Source organism: Macrobrachium nipponense, chromosome 39 (assembly GCF_015104395.2).
Source record: "Macrobrachium nipponense isolate FS-2020 chromosome 39, ASM1510439v2, whole genome shotgun sequence".
Lineage (NCBI taxonomy): Eukaryota > Metazoa > Arthropoda > Malacostraca > Decapoda > Palaemonidae > Macrobrachium > Macrobrachium nipponense.
Window position 1 is genome coordinate 33,887,839 of NC_061099.1, and position 18,014 is coordinate 33,905,852.

The 18,014-nt window shown below is 48.2% G+C and overlaps 1 protein-coding gene across 1 annotated transcript in view; it reads right to left on the reverse strand.

Moving 5' to 3' along the window:
- Positions 1-18,014, reverse strand: part of LOC135210408 (WD repeat and FYVE domain-containing protein 3-like) — a 202,300-nt gene that overhangs the window by 140,250 nt on the left and 44,036 nt on the right. The window contains exon 24 of the mRNA XM_064243311.1: positions 6,953-7,354. Coding sequence (XP_064099381.1) covers positions 6,953-7,354 — 402 coding nt within the window. The remainder of the gene's footprint in view (positions 1-6,952; positions 7,355-18,014) is intronic.

An 18,014-nucleotide genomic window follows, 5' to 3' on the forward strand; every position in this document is an offset into this window, starting at 1 on the left:
CACGACAGAATTCAAAACTCGCGGCTAACGCGACAGGTAGGTCAGGTGATCTACCTTACCCGCCGCTGGGAAGCGGGTGTAAGAACCAACATACCTTTCTTGCCAGATTTTTTCTCTCTTATACCTGTCTCCTGAGGGGAGGCTGGGCGGGCCATCAATCGTATATGTCTGCCAGGTAAGTATGTACAAAACTTTATTGTAAAATACAATATCATTTTTGTACATGAACTTTCCTGTCAGATATACTTAGCTGATTGACACCCTTGGTGGAGGGTACAAGACAGAAAATAACAAAGAAACAAAAGGTAAACAACACCCTGTTGTAGGATAAAAATAACCTTGGTTCTTACCTGTTTAGGCTGAAGACTTCATAGATACTGTCTATTAGTCTGCATAGCCATAAGAGCTACAGCGAGGGCGTGACCTACAGCTGAAAAGACTCTTTGGGTCTACTAACGGGACTTGATATCCGCTTACTTAGTAGAATCCAAGTCGATCATGTCAATGGGGTTCGCCCTCTCTATGACAGAACCTGTCCACTACCAACGCAGGGAGCTTCAAACCAAATCCGATCACCTAACCAAACTAAAGTTATTAGTATTACGAAACGAAAAAAAAGATGCCTACCTGCATCATTTTTCATACAACCATATGAACTCAATTAACAAAAACAAGGGAAAAAACTACTAAGGATATGTTCCAGCTCCCTGCCCCAGCACCGAATCCGCCGATACGTACGGGCCTAACGCGAAGCATTCGTCATACGTAATACTGACGTCTTTTAGGTAGTGGTTGGCGAATACTGAATTACATCTCCAGAATGTAGTTTTTTTACATCAGATTCTGAAGAGACATATTCTTCTTAAAGGCCAAGGAAGTGGCAATTGCTCTCACTTCATGAGCCTTGACTTTTATGAGCTTTGAGGGGTTCTCATTTTTTGCTAAAAACGAAGGAATAAGAAGGAACAAACCACGGAATCTCCTTTGAAACCTACCCTTCCTTCTAGGGCATGAATCTCACTAACCCTTTTAGCGGATGCTAAAGCCATGAGAAAGAGAGCTTTCCTCGTAAGATCTTTGAAGGAGGCTAAATGTGGTGGTTCAAACCTAGCAGACCTCAGGAAACGAAGAACCACGTCCAGATTCCAACTTGGAACTTCGTTCGAAGTTTTCTTGGAAGATTCAAAAGATCTTAATAGATCATGAAGATCTTTGTTATTCGAAAGATCTAAATTCCTATGTCTGAACACCGCAGCCAGCATGCTTCGGTATCCTTTGATAGTAGATACTGCTAAACCGCATTTTTCTCTGAGGAAAAACTAGGAAAATCTGCTTATCCCTGAGTTCAGAAAACAGAGGTACTGGAAGAGGAAAACTTCTGGTTCTTTGCACCCACCGGCGGAAAGACGTCCCCACTTCGACTGGTAGACTTTAAGGGTCGAAGGTCTTCTAGCTGAGGCGATAGCCTTAGCAGCTTTTGTCGAAAACCCCTTCGCTCTGACAAGACTTTTGACAGTCGAAAGCCAGTCAGATTGAGAGCGGGGAGGTTTTCTGTGATACCTGTCGAAGTGGGGTTGTTTGAGCAAATCTTGTCTTTGTGGAAGTGCTCTTGGAAAGTCCACCAACCATTCCAGTACCTCTGTGAACCAATCTTGGGCGGGCCAGAATGGAGCTACTAGCGTCATTCTTGTCATCTCCGAGATAGCAAATTTCTTGAGGGTTTGTCCCAGTACTTTGAAGGGGGGAAAGGCGTAGACGTCTAGACCTGTCCAATCTAGGAGAAACGCATCCACTGATACTGCTCCTGGGTCTGAGATCGGGGAGCAGTAAAGTTCGATTCTTGCGTTCCTTGCTGTTGCAAAGAGATCGATGTGAGGTCTGCCCCATCTTCTCCACAGGTCTTGGCATACCTCTGAGTGGAGGGTCCCCCCCCCCCCACTCGGAAGACAGGAGTTGATTCTTCCTGCTCAGGGAGAGATTTCGGCCCTGACGTTCCTTTCTCCCTGTACGAATCTGGTGAGAAGACTGATCTTCCTTGTTTGAGACCACAGCAGAAGATCCCTTGCTGTTTCGTACAGGGAGAAGGAGTGCGTCCCCCCCTGTTTTTTGATGTACGCCAAGGCTGTTGTGTTTGTCCGACTTGACCTGCACTACTGCATTTCGGACGTGGGGCTCGAAGGCTTTCAATGCCATCCAGACTGCCATCAACTCTTTCTTGTTGATGTGCCAGGACACCTGATCCCCTTCCAGGTGCCTGACACTTCTCTTGTCCCGAGCGTTGCTCCCCAACCTGCTTCCGATGCGTCGGAAACAACACATGGCTGGTGGGGTTCGGCATGTAAAGAGACATTCCTTCCACAAAAACGAAGTGGGTTGTTCCACCACCGAAGGTCTCTCTTGATTCCCCTTGAGATCTTGAAGGAGAACTCCAGATCTAGGGAGAGACGCCTCCAGTTCTGGTATAGGAAGAACTGTAGAGGCCTGAGATGCAACCTTCCTAGAGAAACGGAATTGCTCCAACGAGGAGAGTGTCCCCAGCAGACTCATCCACTCCCTCGCTGTGCATGCATCTTTCTCTAGGAAGGTCGTTATTTTCTCGTAGCAACGAGCTATCCTCTCTGGCGATTTGGAAAAGCCCGAAAAGCCAGAGAAGCTATCCGAATCCCCAGATAGATCCGCTCTTGACTGGGGATTTAATTGAGACTTCTGGAAGTTCACCAGAAGTCCCAGAGAACTTGCCAATGTAAGGGTCTGCTTTTGAAGGTCCTCCAGACATCTTTCTTGAGACTCTGCTCTGATTTAGCCAGTCGTCGAGATAAACGCGACACCCCTCAACTCCCTCCAAATGTAGCCACTGCGCCACGTTTTTCATTAACCCCGTGAAAGCTTGGGGTGCAGTCGATAGGCCGAAGCACAAGGCCTTGAATTGGAAGATGTTTCCTCCCATCATGAATCGTAGATACTTCCGTGAAGAAGGATGGATCGGCACATGAAAGTAAGCGTCCTGAAGGTCTAGAGACACCATCCAGTCCCCTGGACGAAGAGCCGCTAACACTGAGGAAGTTGTCTCCATGGCGAACTTCCTCTTTTCCACAAAGACGTTCAGGGCGCTTACATCCAAAACCGGTCTCCATCCTCCTGAGTTCTTTTGGAACTAGGAATAGTCTGTTGTAAAAGCCCGCAGAGCGGGGATCTCTCACTAGTTTCTATAGCCTCCTTCTCTAGCATGAAGATCTACTGCTAGAGAAAGGGCTTGATTCATGATGGGGTCCTTGTACTTGGCTACCAACTCCCTCGGAGTTGTCGTCAATGGTGGTCTTGACGAGAAGGGAATGAGGTATCCTTTGCTGACAATCGATAGGGACCAATTGTCTGCCCCTTTGTGGGCCCACCCAGACGTCGGCAAATTTCAGTAGTCTGGCACCCAGCTGATGTCTGGAGTCCTTGATCGCTATTTCTTCCCTCTGACTGACCTAGAGAAGGTTTTACCTCTCTTAAAAGGTCTAGTCCCTCTGGTTGCAGAACCTCTGACAGCGGGTCCTCCTCGAAAGGGCTCCTGTCTCAGAGGAGTCTCTTTCTTGGCCTTGGGTTGGAAGACAGAGCGAGGTTTCCTGGCGCCTGGGCTAACATGTCCTGAGTAGCCTTAGCTGAAAGGGCACTCAAGACATCTTGAATAATCTTCTTGGGGAACAGAAGAGGAGAGAGTTGAGCATACCATAAGGCGAGGGCCCTTTGCGCATGTGAAACTGCCTTCGTGAGAAACGAACAGTAGACAGACCGTTTCTTAATAACTCCAGCTCCAAACAGTGAGGAGACTTCACTTGATCCGTCTCTCACTGCTTTATCCATGCAAGTGAGGACGCAGTTAAGATCTTCAGGAGACAGAGAATCTGGGGTCTGGGTCTTATTAGCCAGAACACCTAAAGACCAATCAAGGAAGTTGAAAACTTCCAGGACTCGGAACATTCCCTTCAGTAGGTGGTCAAGTTCGTTCATCCCCCACGTAGTCTTGGCGGACAAGAGGGCGGAACGACGAGCAGAATCCACCAATGAAGAGAAGTCCGAGTCCGCAGACGAAGGGAGAGCGAGGCCTAAAGGTTCTCCCGATTCGTACCAGAATCCCAATCTGCCAGTCAGTTTAGACGGAGGGAAAGAAAAAACCGTCTTCCCTTTCTCTTCCTTAGAAAGGAGCCATTCCCCAAAACCTCTAAGCGCCTTCTTCATGGAAACAGTAGGTTTCATCCTTACACAAGACGAAACCTTCGACGTCTTCGAAGTGGAGAATAACGAAAGAGGAGAAGGAGGAGCCACAGGAGAAAGGATATCTCCAAACTCTTGCAGGAGCAACTCTGTCAGCCTCTTATAGGAGGAAACAGAGGAGTCTTTTGGTCCTTCTTCTTCTGAGGGGTCCTGTTCTTCCTGAGCTGAAGAGCCCTCATGATCCTTAGAGGCGCGACTATTCTTAAAAGAGTCTCTAGAGGAAGTAAGACATATACGTCTTGGAGACAAAGCTTCAGAAATGTGTCTACTTGCAACATCCTTCTTGTCTGGAGGAGTGCGTTTCCCAGATTCTTGGAGCCTAACAGGAGTAAGGCGGCTGTCAGGCGCAGAGCGCCTGTTTGAAGAAGAACTTCTATCAGGCTCTTGGCGCCTATCCAAAGGAGAGCGGCTACCAGGCGAACAGCGCCTGCCATACGAGAAGCGCCTACCAGGCTCTTGGCGCCTGAACCGAGGCGAGAGGATCTCTGGCGACGAGCGCCTACTAGGTGAGCGCCTACAAGGGGAGAAGCGCCTGCTAGGATCTCGGCGCCTGACTCGAGGAGAGTGAAAGTCAGGAGAAGAGCGCCTGCCAGGAGAAACGCGCCTAACAAGCTCTTGACGCCTGTCCAGCGAAGAGCGCCTGTCCGATTTATGGCGCTTGTCAACAGGAGAGTGGAGGAGAGACGAGGAGCGGCTACGAGGCGAGTAGCGCCTACTAGGCTCTTGGCGCCTGTCAAGGGGAGCGATCCTGTCTCGAGAAGAGCATCTGTAGGGTGAAGATCTCCTACGCGCAGTTTGCTCCTTGTCCGAAGGAGAAACCTGTCTTATCAGGCGAATGGCGCTTGGACGCAGATGGGATCTTGTCCGAAGCAGAAAGTCTCCTGCGAGAATCCGAACGCACAGGTGAGCGCGCCGCTTCCGTCGAATAGCGAGAGTCAGGAGAGGAGAGCCTGGACTTCTTTACAGGAAGCGAGACGTCCTTCCTACGACGAGACGACACGCAAAGAGAGCCAGCCAGAGCCGAAATCTGCGCCTGAAGGTTAGCCAACACCCTTGCAGGAGAATTCACAAACTCGTGAACAGGTGACGAGGCTCGATCTCCGCTCGGGGAACGATACTCCTGAGATCTCTTACGCTTCTTCGCTTCCACCTCAGGCTCTTCCGAAATAACTTCAGGGCTGGAAGGGCAGGCGCAGGGAGCGTTCCAGGCTCTCTTCGAGGGCGCGAGGCTTCCGAACGAGGATCCATCCATCCGTGTTTAGGAGAAGGCGAAGGCGAAGACCGAGAAGCATGGGCGCAATATTTCTCTCTTGGAGCGATCCAAGGTAGCCTGGGAACGATCAACAGGAGCTACCGAGGGGACGCCTGACCGGTGGGGATGCTCCCTAACATTCCTGCGGCTTTCGACTTTCCTCCTCCACTGGGACTGGGAGTCTGGAAGAGGTCTAGGCCTGGAAGCATTAGGGAGCCGATCAGACGCACCCTCCACTGCACTGGGTTCACTGCACAAATCACTATTGGAATCACTCTTACCTTCTAATTGTTTGATTTTCCTCTCCATACTGCGAATGGTGGCTTTCATGGAGGCCACTTCCGAAGGCGCATCTTCGGCTTCGGTGCAGGGAGCAGGAGCTGAAACTGACAAAGGACTACTTCTAAAATAGGATTATCTATATCCAACTCGCTAATACGAGATCTCTACTGCTCCTAGAAGAAGCTTTCCTAACTTTATCCTTTTCAAGCTTCCTCAAGTAGGAAGACAAAGACTTCCATTCATCCTCATTCAGCTTTTCACATTCATTACAAGGATTATTAAAGGTGCATTCATTCCCATCTACACTTCAAACATACCGTGTGAGGGTCTACCGCAGCTTTCGGTAGCCTCACCTTACACTCAGTCATACAACAAACTCTAAACATAGCAGTTTTCTTAGTATCAACATCAGACATCATGAATCCAAGAAAAATCCAAAGAAAAGTCCAATAACTGTCCACAAATCGCGAATGCCAGGCCAAAAGATCGGGTACTTCACCAAAAGTCCGTAGAAACAATCCAGGGCGAAAACGAGAAAAGAATCCAACTGTCAAGAGGTACCGACAACAGGTGTGGTCAACACCGACGACAGAAAAAATCTGGCAAGAAAGGTATGTTGGTTCTTACACCCGCTTCCCAGCGGCGGGTAAGGTAGATCACCTGACCTACCTGTCGCGTTAGCCGCGAGTTTTGAATTCTGTCGTGACGTCAGAGACGTAAGCTAAGTATATGTCTGACAGGAAAGTTCATGTACAAAAATGAAATGATTGTACTTACAATTCAGTTTCACTAGATAAATAGAAAAAGAAAAACACAACCATGCGAAAGCAACGACGATGAAGCGGGCAGAGAGCGATGATACACGTCTACACGCCAGCAGGCCGAAAGCAAAAGTGGTTTGTTTACCTCCCAGTCGCGCGCGCGCGCCTGTCGGACAAGCAGTTAACTACCGAACCCCTTGTTCGAAAGCTTACGACCTATCCAGCTGCCGCTAGTACCTTCCTATTGTAAAAGGACCGAAGGTTTGTATGCCGTGTCGGAACAATTCATATTTCTTGAAGTGAGATATACAACACTAATACAAAAAGTGAAGCAAACTGATTTTACATGCCTCCTAATCTAGAGCAATAATAATTACAGTAGTGCAGGACACAGTACCTGGAATCTGCGCAGCTTGAAGACAACCTGTGTAGTGTGGTCCCAACTGATGCAGCTGGCTAACCATCTGCTGCTGCAAGACATCTTCCACAAGCAAACAACTCCCTTGTTTCCAGACGAGTCTTGAATGTCTTCGGTAAGCAGGTGGTGTACCTACATATGCATATACCGATGATGCAATTGTCAAATTCGCTGCACCTCCGCCTGGATTCTGAAGAATATAGTGTAGTTTCTTCTGTGTAACAATCTTTCCATCTATGTAAATGCACAGTGAAGAATTCTTGAGGACAGATCGACTTAAAGACACAGTGAGGTGATGCCACTGACCCTCTGTCAGCAAATCAGGGCACCAAACTCGGCACCCAAAATCTCCAACAACCTCTGGTTCCCATTCAGTCACAGCTGAAACGAGAAGAAGAAAGTTGAATTTTCTGGCAAAATCTTCACTAAAAATATATAACATACAACAATAATACATTTTAATCACTTTGAAAATGACAACTGGATTAAAGACAAGCAATTATGGTGGACTCTTGGTACACACATAATGTTATCCTGCTATGTTTAAGGCACTGAGTAAAAGAAAGCAGCACAGACTTTCATACACAAAAGCAAATTCACAAATTAACTTTGAACAGTAAAAGACAAGTAAACTAGAAGACAAATCAACTAAAATTTACCCATAATAAAGGTATATTAAATGTTACCATATTTGTCAGTGTATTAGATGCACTTTTTTAATGTTAAATGTACATAAAACTGCTCTGCACCCAATGCAGCCGTATTACGGATGGGAGACCGAGCACTGTACACTAGGCTATGCCTTTCCCACAGCGAGCATAATGGGTAGGCACAAAAACTGTTGCTAATAATAAAAATTGAAAAACAAGCCTATTTGTTAAACAAATTGTGTTACTAATTATACAATATTGAAAACAAGCCGCATTATCCGTCTGTTTTCACAAACTTTAGAAAAAGTGCTTACGATACGTTGGCAGTCAGCCTATCAGCCATTTTCAATTAGTGTTAGTGGATGTAAATAAAAGTATAGTGCTGCCTGTTTATTTACGGTAAATTTCAAACAAAGTCCATAGTACTTTATTTCAGTATACGTACGTACTTATATTTCATGTGCAGAATCATAAATTTTTCCCTACATAATCACTTTAAAAAATCTTTCAATACTTATATAATGAAACATACTGACACTGTTTTTTTCCACAAAATATCCTTGTAAAATAGGGGTGCGTCTTCTGCGAGGGTGCGTTTTTTCCATCGGCAAATACGTACTGTAGTATATCTCTTGCTTAGCACAGGTACTGTATTCCTTCAGGTGTTTCAACTGAACTTGGATCTTTGTTTACTCACAACATCAAGTAATATGATGGCAATGTAAAATACAAATCCTAAAATCAAGGGTTGTAATTTGAATAGTTTCTTTAGGAGCCATGGTACACAGAGAGAACATTTTTACTTCACTGAATAGTTATGTGATGGATAGCTAAAGTACATTCAAATGTTCGCAGAATTTTCAGAATTAACATGCCTATAATTAATTGCAATTCAACTTGTGAATTTTAACAATAAGGGAAACTATAAAATACATTTCATCATATCAATCTTGGAGAGAGTTGTTCTTTATTATCAATAATAGTATCGTCATCAGTTTGCAGTCGTACATTTGATCACTACAACACTATGTGTGGGATTTTTCATACCACTATACTATTATTTAAAGTTAAAATAATTGTTAAATTCTTGTTTTCAAGATGAAATAATATATAAAGCAAATTACTGAGTAATTTTTGCCATCAGCAGTCAAATAATCACAATCATGGTATCATTCAAATTTCTATTTTTACATTTTACCAAATGTTTTTCTTGAAAAAAATCACAATTTTTGGAAATAAATTATATTTTTCCTAACTATACAAACCTGAGGTCCTTTACATAAGGAATTACTATTCAGCGCCAGCTGGACCAGTCGTAAGATTTCTAACAAGGTAGTTCGGTAGTAACTGATTGTCCAATGGTCAGGAGTCCTGCCCGACTGGAGGTAAACATATCACTTTGCTTTAGGCCAGGAACAGAGTGGGGGGTGATATGAGGAGACTATAAGTAAAGGACCTCAGATTTGTATAGTTAGGAAAAATACAATTTACTTCCAAAAATTGTGGTTTTTTCCGACACGTAATACAAACCCTCAGTCCTTTACATAAGGAAGACTCACTTATTTGTGGGTGGAATCTGAGTCTTGTGAACAGACTGGTGTTTGCCCAACCTGGGTTCCCTCCCTGGTCGTAAGAGGGAAAGGGGGGGAACCTAGCCTGTGTCCAACTGATCGGAGTGTGCACTGCAAGATCAGTGGTCAGACCTCTGGACCAATTCCTAAGAGGGAGGCAAGCGTGCCTCTTATGAATAGCAAGCAAGAACTAGGTCCTATGTAAGAGCCAAATATAAAGTCTTGGAGATGTCTCTCACTGGTGTCCGCTTCCCCCTTGTTAGGGAAGGGACGGATATATGCTTCTATCCCTAATGAAAGGGATAGAATGGAGCTTGGTTACGTAGCTTACCTGCATCGTCATCCTGTCCAGCGTGGTGACGACCGCTACCCTCTGCCCGCAGGGAAAGGTAAGAAAAAAGAGGAGGAAGAGAAGCCAGTCACACACTCATTCACTCTCCATTCATGCAGTCTCACAAGGATGAGATGCTACCTTGTCCGGTAAAGGAGCTGGGTAAGCTAAACAACTTGTTGAGCAGCCACCACGGGTCGCAAGGAAAATGTGTCCATGGAGACCTGTGGGCAATATCCCGAAGGTAGGAGGAGGTGAAGGTGCTCTGGTTGGTCCAAACCCCTGCCTTTAATACCTGTGCCATGGACAAGTTCTTGCAAAATGCAAGGGTTGGACCAATGCCTCTGACTTCGTGGGCTCTCGGATGAAGGGTACTGGTGTCAGCACTCCTGTCTGAGTCGTACCCTTCCGGATTACCTCACAAAGGCAGAAAGAAACAATGTTCTTGGAAACTTCTTTCTTGGTAACCCCAGTGCTAACGAAGAGGCGTCGACAATCAGGCCTGAGGTGTCGAGTTTTCTTCAGATAGTGCCGTACAACCCTCACAGGACAAAGCAGCATCTCATCCGCATCATTATTGGTGAAGTCTTCCAGGGAGGGGATCGCGAAGGACTCGAACCTAGCGTCAGGGACCGAAGGGTTCTGAGTCTTCACTACGAAATCCGGGATGAAATCAAGCATAAATGATCCCCTTCCCCTCAATAGTTTAACATTGAAGGAAAGAAAGTGGAGTTCTCCTACTCTCATCGCCAATGCCAGGGCCAGCAGAAAGATGGTCTTGAGGGTCAGATCCCTGTCTGACGCCTCTTGGAGCAGCTCGTACAGTCTGCGAGTCAAACTCCTAAGGACGAAAGTCACATCCCACCCTGGGGCCTAAGTTCCCTGGGTGGGCAAGACCTCTCAAAGCTCCTCATTAGGAGTGATATTTCCATGGAGGTGGAAATGTTGACTCCTCGCGATTTAAGGACTAGGGCCAGAGCGGCTCTGTAGCCTTAACTGTGGAGATGGAGAGAAGCTTCTCTCAGCGAAGAAAGACGAGGAAATCCGCTAACGCTGAAGAGTGGCTCTGAGCGGAGAAAGACCCCGTCTATGACACCAACCAAAGAAGACGGACCACTTTCCTTGGTATACTGCTGCAGAGGACTGTCTGAGGTACCCAGCCATCTCTGTTGCTGCTCAGCGAGAAAACCCTCTCGCTCACAAGGGATGGTGGATAAACGCCAGCCGTGAAGACACAGGGAGTGAACTGCATGGTGGTACTGTTCTACGTGCGGTTGGCATAGTAGGTTGTGCCAATGGGGACTCTCTCGCGGTGTCTACGAGAGAAGAGCCAGCAGGTCTGGATACCATTTGGGTGCCACCAGAATCATCTGAAGATTGCTGGTGATCAACACTCTGCTCATCACTTTGCGAATCAGGCAGAAAGGGGGAAAGGCGTACACTACGAGGTTGTCCCACGGGTGCTGGAACATGTCCTCTGCAGCTGCCCATGGGTCTGGCACAACTGAGAAGAAAACCTGGAGTTTTCTGTTGTGCTGGGTGGCGAACAGATCCACTACTGGATGCCCCCACAGGTCAAAGAGCCTTTCCGCCACGTCTGGGTGTAGAGACCATTCGGTCCCAATCACCTGATTCTGGTGGCTGAGCTTGTCTGGCTCTACATTCCTCTTGCCTGGAAAGTATCTGGCTGACAGCTCTACCTAGTGAGCTATGGCCAACTTGTGCACCTGCATCGTCAACTGGTGCAATGGGAGGGACACTAGGCCCCGTTTGTTGACGTATGCCACTACCATGGTGTTGTCGACTATCAACACCACTGAGTGTCCCATCAGTCACTCCCGGAACTCTTGGAGTGTGAGGAACGCAGCCTTGAGTTTCAGGAGGTTGATGTGAAGGTGCCTGTCGTGATGGTTCCACACTCCTGCAACCAGCAACTCTTCCAGGTGTGCGCCCCAACCCTCGGTCGATGCATCTGAGAACAGCAGCATCTCAGGAGGGGGAGTGCACAGGGGCACTCCTATTAAGAGGTTCCTGTCATCTAGCCACCAGGCCAGGTTCTCCCTTCCTTCCTCCATGAGAGGAACCAGGAAGGATTATGGATCCCGTGCCTGTGACCAGCACTCCTTTAGTCTCCACTGAAGAGACTGCAGGTGAAGACGCCCGTGAGGGACTAACTTCTCCAGTGAAGACAGGTGACCGATCACGACTTGCCACTGCTGAGCTGACTGTTCCTGTTGAGACAGGAACTGTCTGGCTGCCTTCCTGAACCAGCTGATCCACAAGTCTGCAGGGAAGACTCGTGCTGCTACCGTATCAATCAGCATGCCCAGGTACTTTATCCTCTGCTTGGGCTCGAGATCTGACTTCTCGACATTCACCACGACCCCCAGATCGCGGCATAAGTCAAGGTGTTGATCTCTGTCCTGTAGCAACTGTGAGCGGGAGCTCACCAGGACCAGCCAATCGTCGAGATACCTCATCAGACGTATCCCGACCAAATGGGCCCAAGCCAACACCAAAGTGAACACTCACGTGAACACCTGTGGGGCGGTTGAGAGACAGAAGCAAAGTGCCCTGAATTGGTACACCGTCCCGTCGAGGATAAGGCGGAGGTACTTCCTAGAGGACTGATGGATGGGTATTTGGAAATATGCATCCTTCAGGTCCACTGAAAGCATGAAGTTGTTCTCCCTTATGGAATCAAGCACTGAGCGTGCTGTTTCCATCGTGAACCGTGTCTGTCGAATGAACCGGTTCAAGGGAGAGAGATCTATCACCGGTCTCCAGCCCCCCCCAAAAACTTCTCCACCAGGAAGAGTAGGGTGTAGAAACCTGGCAACTGATCTTGTATGGTCTCCACAGCTCGTTTGCTCAGCATGGTCTTGTAGTGCTACGACCCTGGCAGAACCGGGAACGTACATCTGAAGGTGGACTGGGTGCGAAGTGAGGGGTGGCCGCGACTCGATGGGTAGTAGGTATCTCTCCCGAAGAACATCCACTATCCAGGTCTCGGCTTTGTAGAGCTGCCAAGTTGCCCAATGGCTCGCCAGGCAACCCACCACTTCCGGCAGCAGGTGAGGGGTAACGCCATCCCAAGCATTTCCCTCTCTTCCCCTTCCGCTTGGCAGGTCTCCAACAGGAGTAAGAGGCTTGGGAGGAGGGCTGACACTCACTCCTCGAAGTGGAAGACGAAGGCTGGGTCTTTCCTCGCGACCTCGATGGTGCTAGTGTCTTGGAAGCGGAGGAAGAGCTAGCCAAGCTCCGAGGCTTGGCCACAGTTGCTCGAGGCTGCCCAGAAGCCTTCAAGACTGCCTGGTGTACTAGGCGGTCACTGTCCTCAGTGCAACACTTTTCTACTGTAGCGTCCACCATCTCTCTAGGGAAGAGAGAGGAGGAAGCCAGCAACGGTCCCTTACGTAGACCCAGTGTCACCTCTTGACCGGCCGCTTTGGTCACCTGAGCCAGGACAGAGTCCCGACGTCTCAGGAACCAGGTTGGCCCACAGGTTGGCCATCTGGTGGGCAAGGTAGGAGATGGCCCTACCTCCAGACTGGCAGACTCCCAAATGCCAAGTCTTCCTCGGGAACGATAGCTCCCAAGGAGGCTGTGACTCTGGATACCATGAGGGACCACAGATCCAGCCAGGAGACTGCCATGGCAGTTGCTTCCAGTGCTGATGCCTTTTGCTGTGAGAACCAGAGGTTCTTAGCCAGTAGGTGAAGAGGAGGCATCCCGGAGTTAGCCTAGCTATCTCCGGGTCAACCTGCTTGGTCGACAACGGGTCCACTGATGGCACATAGAAATGCTGCTGGCGAGGCAGAGGAGAATGAAGCAGCTTGTCCGACCTGGTGGACCTAAGCAAACCCTCCTGTACAGAGACGAGAGCATTCACCTGGCCCCGAGGTCCTTTAGCTGATGAATCAGCACAATGACCTCTGCAAAGGACCTCTGTATCTGGGGGATGATCGCATCCTGAGGTGATGGACCGTCAGATCCATCCAGGCCTATCACCTCTCGAGACACTCTTCCTTCAGGAGGAAGAACCTCGCCAGACCCCTCGTGGTCTCCTCCAACCACTTACGCGTACGACCTGCTAGGTCCAAGGACCGAGCCAGGATCGTAGGCTCTCGTGGCGGGACCATGAGGAGCACGCTCCTCGCGTCACCCCTGCTCGCCTCGCTCCTCCCGGTGTAGCCCAAGGAGGTTGAAGGGACAGGTGAGGTAGACCTGACGCTCCTACCCTGCCTAATAGCGGAGCCAGTGGGCTGGGAGGACTGCAGGCGATTGCCAACCCGCGGTGGTGATCGAGCTGCAGGTCTGGACCAGCAGTCTCCGTGTGGAGAAGCGCTGGACCGAGAACGGTAGTGTCAGTTTCGTGCGTCAGGAGAACTGCTACCAGTCGTGCGAGCTGTCCAGTCCCGGTGGGAGCAACGGTCGGGTGACTGGTAGTGTCCACTGACGTGGTGAGAGCGAGCCACGTCCTCTCGATGCGCCTCGGTACCTGGTCCAGCCGAGGCTGGACCTGGTGACCAAGGGGGACCTCTTCCTAGCCTCGACATGTGGACGGTCTGGTGGGACCGTCACGTCAACCCTAGGAACTGGGGGATCGCCACGAGAGTGATCGCCACGAGAGCGATCGCCAGCCTGGCGAGAGTCACCTGAGCGACTCTTGCCAGTCTTCTGTTCCGTGCCTGGGTCCTGACGGTGAGCAGGCTCAACGATCTAGACCCTGGCTGCAAGGTAACTTGTAGGTGACTGCACCGCTCGCGAGCGGATGAGACGGTTCTTGGGCCGGAGGATGAACCTCTGGAGCCGGGAGCAGAGGTACCAGCAGTAGCTGGTACCCCTACGGTCCTAGTCTTCTTCTTCCTCCCTAGGGAAGGAGAGACGGGCCCCGAAGGAACGGGAGGACCAGTGGAAGACCCACCCTTAGAAGTCTCTGTGCGAGACTTCTTAGGGGGGGCGAGGCCACCTTCTTCTTCCTCAGCTGTGGGGCCTTGGAAATTGAAGGGGAAGAGGCGGCAGAAGACGACGATGAAGAAGACGATGGAGAAGGCGACGACACCTTCCTCTTCTTCCTGGACTTCTTCTTCGCTGACTTCATCAGGACAACCGACAGGTTCTCCATCCAGGACGGAGCTGGGGCAGTTGCAGTAGCAACACGGTCCAACTGCACCTGTCCGAAGGAACCTGTGGAAGGAACAGCACAACCATGGGCAGGAACGGAGACAGCAGGAACAGGCACAGGAACCGGTAGGCGGTCAAGCGGGGAGCTCTTCGGGCACTCAAGGTCAGGGGATGGGGCGAGGACAGCAAACTCAGGCGGCGGAGGAACCATCTCCTTCTGCAGCACAAAAGTCAGCGGGGCTTGTACAGCGGCTGAAGGGGACACTGAAGTCACATGCTGCATGTACACCAGGTGCGGCGGTGCGGCATACCCTGGTGTTGAAAGAGTGGTGGTGGTCATTGTCACTGGGGCCACAGCCAGATGTTGTAACAGCCCCTGGATAATGGGAGTGCCCAGAAGATTCAACGAGCGCCATACCTGCTGAAGGTCTCCACCCGCGGAGGCAGACACACCTGGGGAAGCAACAGTTGGTTAATGTGTCCTGTTCTCTCAGAGCAGGCAAGATCCCGCCCTGAATGGACCGAAGACCTTGAGTTCAACTCCAGGTCTGGTTGTTGTGCTCCTTCCTCTGCGCTCGACAGATTGAACGAAGAGGCAGAACGGGACACGTCCCCTGAAGGGGAGAGAGCCATATGCGGGGAGCTGACTAAGAGGGAGGAAGGAAGACGACGTGTCAGTCACCAGAGGTGTCGAGGGAGAGCTTTCTGACGACACCTTGGCGACTTTACGTGGTTTCCTCCTGTTCTCTTAGAGCTCCCACTGTTCCTCCGACCAGGAGATACAAAAATCACATGGTACGTCCTGAGAGCATTCACGCCCTCGGCACCGTGTACACAATAAATGTGGGTCCACCGCATCGCTGGACCTGAATGCCCCACACTTATGGCCCTCCACTCCAGGGCACACTCTCCGGTTGGATGGGGGGTGAGGGGGCTTCTCCACTTCATGTGCTTGCATGACTCCAGTGATGCAAAACCACAAATAATAACAAATAACATCAATATGTAAGTACTTACAGTGCACACACACTAGTAATACAACAAGAAAAAGTGCAGAAGTTATTAGCTCAATTGTTGACATCAACGAAAATCTCACGACGAAGGTGGGCAGAGAGGCGAACACGCATCTACACCCGACAGTGGCCGAAAGCAAAGTAATATGTTTACCTCCAGTCGGGCGGGACTCCCGACCATCGGACAAGCAATTACTACCGAACTACCTTGTTAGAAATCTTACGACCAGTCCAGCTGGTGCTGAATAGTAATTCCTTATGTAAAGGACCGAGGGTTTGTATTACATGTCGAAACAAATGTGTGTTAGTAAACATATGGTCTTAATTGTCCCACTATTTTAATATTGATGACATTAATTATCTCACATTCATTTAACAGTATCTTAATATATATAGCAAACTATAATGAATAAATAACTAGTATAATGAAAAACATGAAAAAAGGGGGGAAAAATCCTTTTGCTGCAGTAATAACATTTGATTATGCTTCTGATCCCATAGCTCCGAAATCTGAAAAATTCCAAAAACTGAAACTCATCTGGCCACCAAGGATTTTGGATAAAGGACTGTGTACCTGTACTTAGAATATGGTCCTGAGGAGAATAAGATTGCTCAAAACTCCTCATGAGCTTGAACAACTCTACCATGGAATATAAATGCAAGACCCTTCTGTTGGAATAACTGGCTCAAGGCTCAGCCATAACCTTTTGCTGCAGAGACTGTGAGGTGTTTTTTGGCAAAGATAAACAAGAAGTCTGTGATTAACTGAACACACTCCAATCACGAAAAGAATCACCGATGACAACCCATTTTCCTTGGTACACAGAGGTACCCAGACATCTCAGTTCTGTGAGAAAACTCTTTATCTCACTGGATGTGCACTCTTCCTACCCAAACCTGTTTTTGACCTAAGCCCATACTGTTGTTTCATATAATCTCCTATCCAGCCTAAGAAGTCCCATAAGTGTCAACATATTTGTCACGGCCTTTCAGGATTCCTGTGTTCACGCTTCCTCTAAGACAGATGCAACTTGCAGTAGATGTGCTTCCAGGCCTACCTCTACTGCTTTGTCATCATCAGCTGTTTTATGGATATAATAATAATACTGAACCTTCACGGAGAGAGGGGCCACCTCCATCTAGTTCCTTTGTTAGCAACATTTAAGTTAAGACATTTCAATATGTTTTATTTCTTCTTCAATGATATATTTACCGACTTGCTGCATAGTAGGCTTTAGTGTGGAGTTTTTTCTACCTTTATATCACTGTTCTTATTTATCTATCACCTCCTAGGTGTGTGTGTGGTTATTTCTTTATTAGTTAGACAATATTTTGTTTCAACAACACAATTTCTGGGAATGTAATAATGTTTTAATCTTTCAGATTTTGTGTACCAAAATGAAATGTTATTCTTGGGCACTTCTTTCTTGGTTTGGCCCATTCTAACAAAAAGTCTACAATACCTAGGCCTGGTATTCCTTCTACTCACCCCCATAACCATCTTGTTACCAAATTTAACAGCAGTTTTCAACTCACACTAAAGGATACTCTTATGTAAAAGGCAATAGTTTTTATTTCCCTTGGAAGGAAAATATCTTAACACTTACATTATTGTGGGTTTATTTTACAAACAACAATGTGTTAATAAGTGATAATGAAACACCCAAAACATCACAATTTTTGGAAGTAAATTGTATTTTTCCTAACTATGCAAACCTGAGGTCCTTTACATAAGGAATTAATTACGGCATAGCTGGAATTACGGCCGTTAAATCTTGAACAAGGTGGTTAGGCAGCAACTACCGTGTGGCAGGCTAGCCTGCCCGGATGTAAAGACTCCACTTTGCCTTTCGGCCCAGGTTCAGATTGAGGGGTGGAATGAGGTGGGCATATATGTAAAGGACCTCAGGTTTGTATAGTTAGGAAAAATATAATTTATTTCCAAAAATTTTCATTTGTTCCTATACAGTATACAAACCCTCGGTCCTTTACATAAGGAATACTCACTGATTGGTGGGAGGAATCTGAGTGAGCCTCTAGAACTGACTGGAGTTCTGCGCACCTATGCTACTCCTCCTGGTTGTAAGAGCGAGGAGGAGTGCCCTGCTGCCTCTGACAACTTGATCAGAGTATAGGAGCTGCATGATCAAGTCAGACTTCTGGGCCTTTTCGAAATGAGTGAAGAATCGTGACTCACCCGAAAAAGGGCTGTGAAGAATATTGGCGTCAGAGACATTAATGCAAAGTTCTGGGAAGGGTTTCCATTATTGTCAGTCTCCTTCCTCCCCTTGATAGAGGAAGGGGCGGGATTGCTTCTATGATTCTGATAAGAAACATAAAAAGGATGCT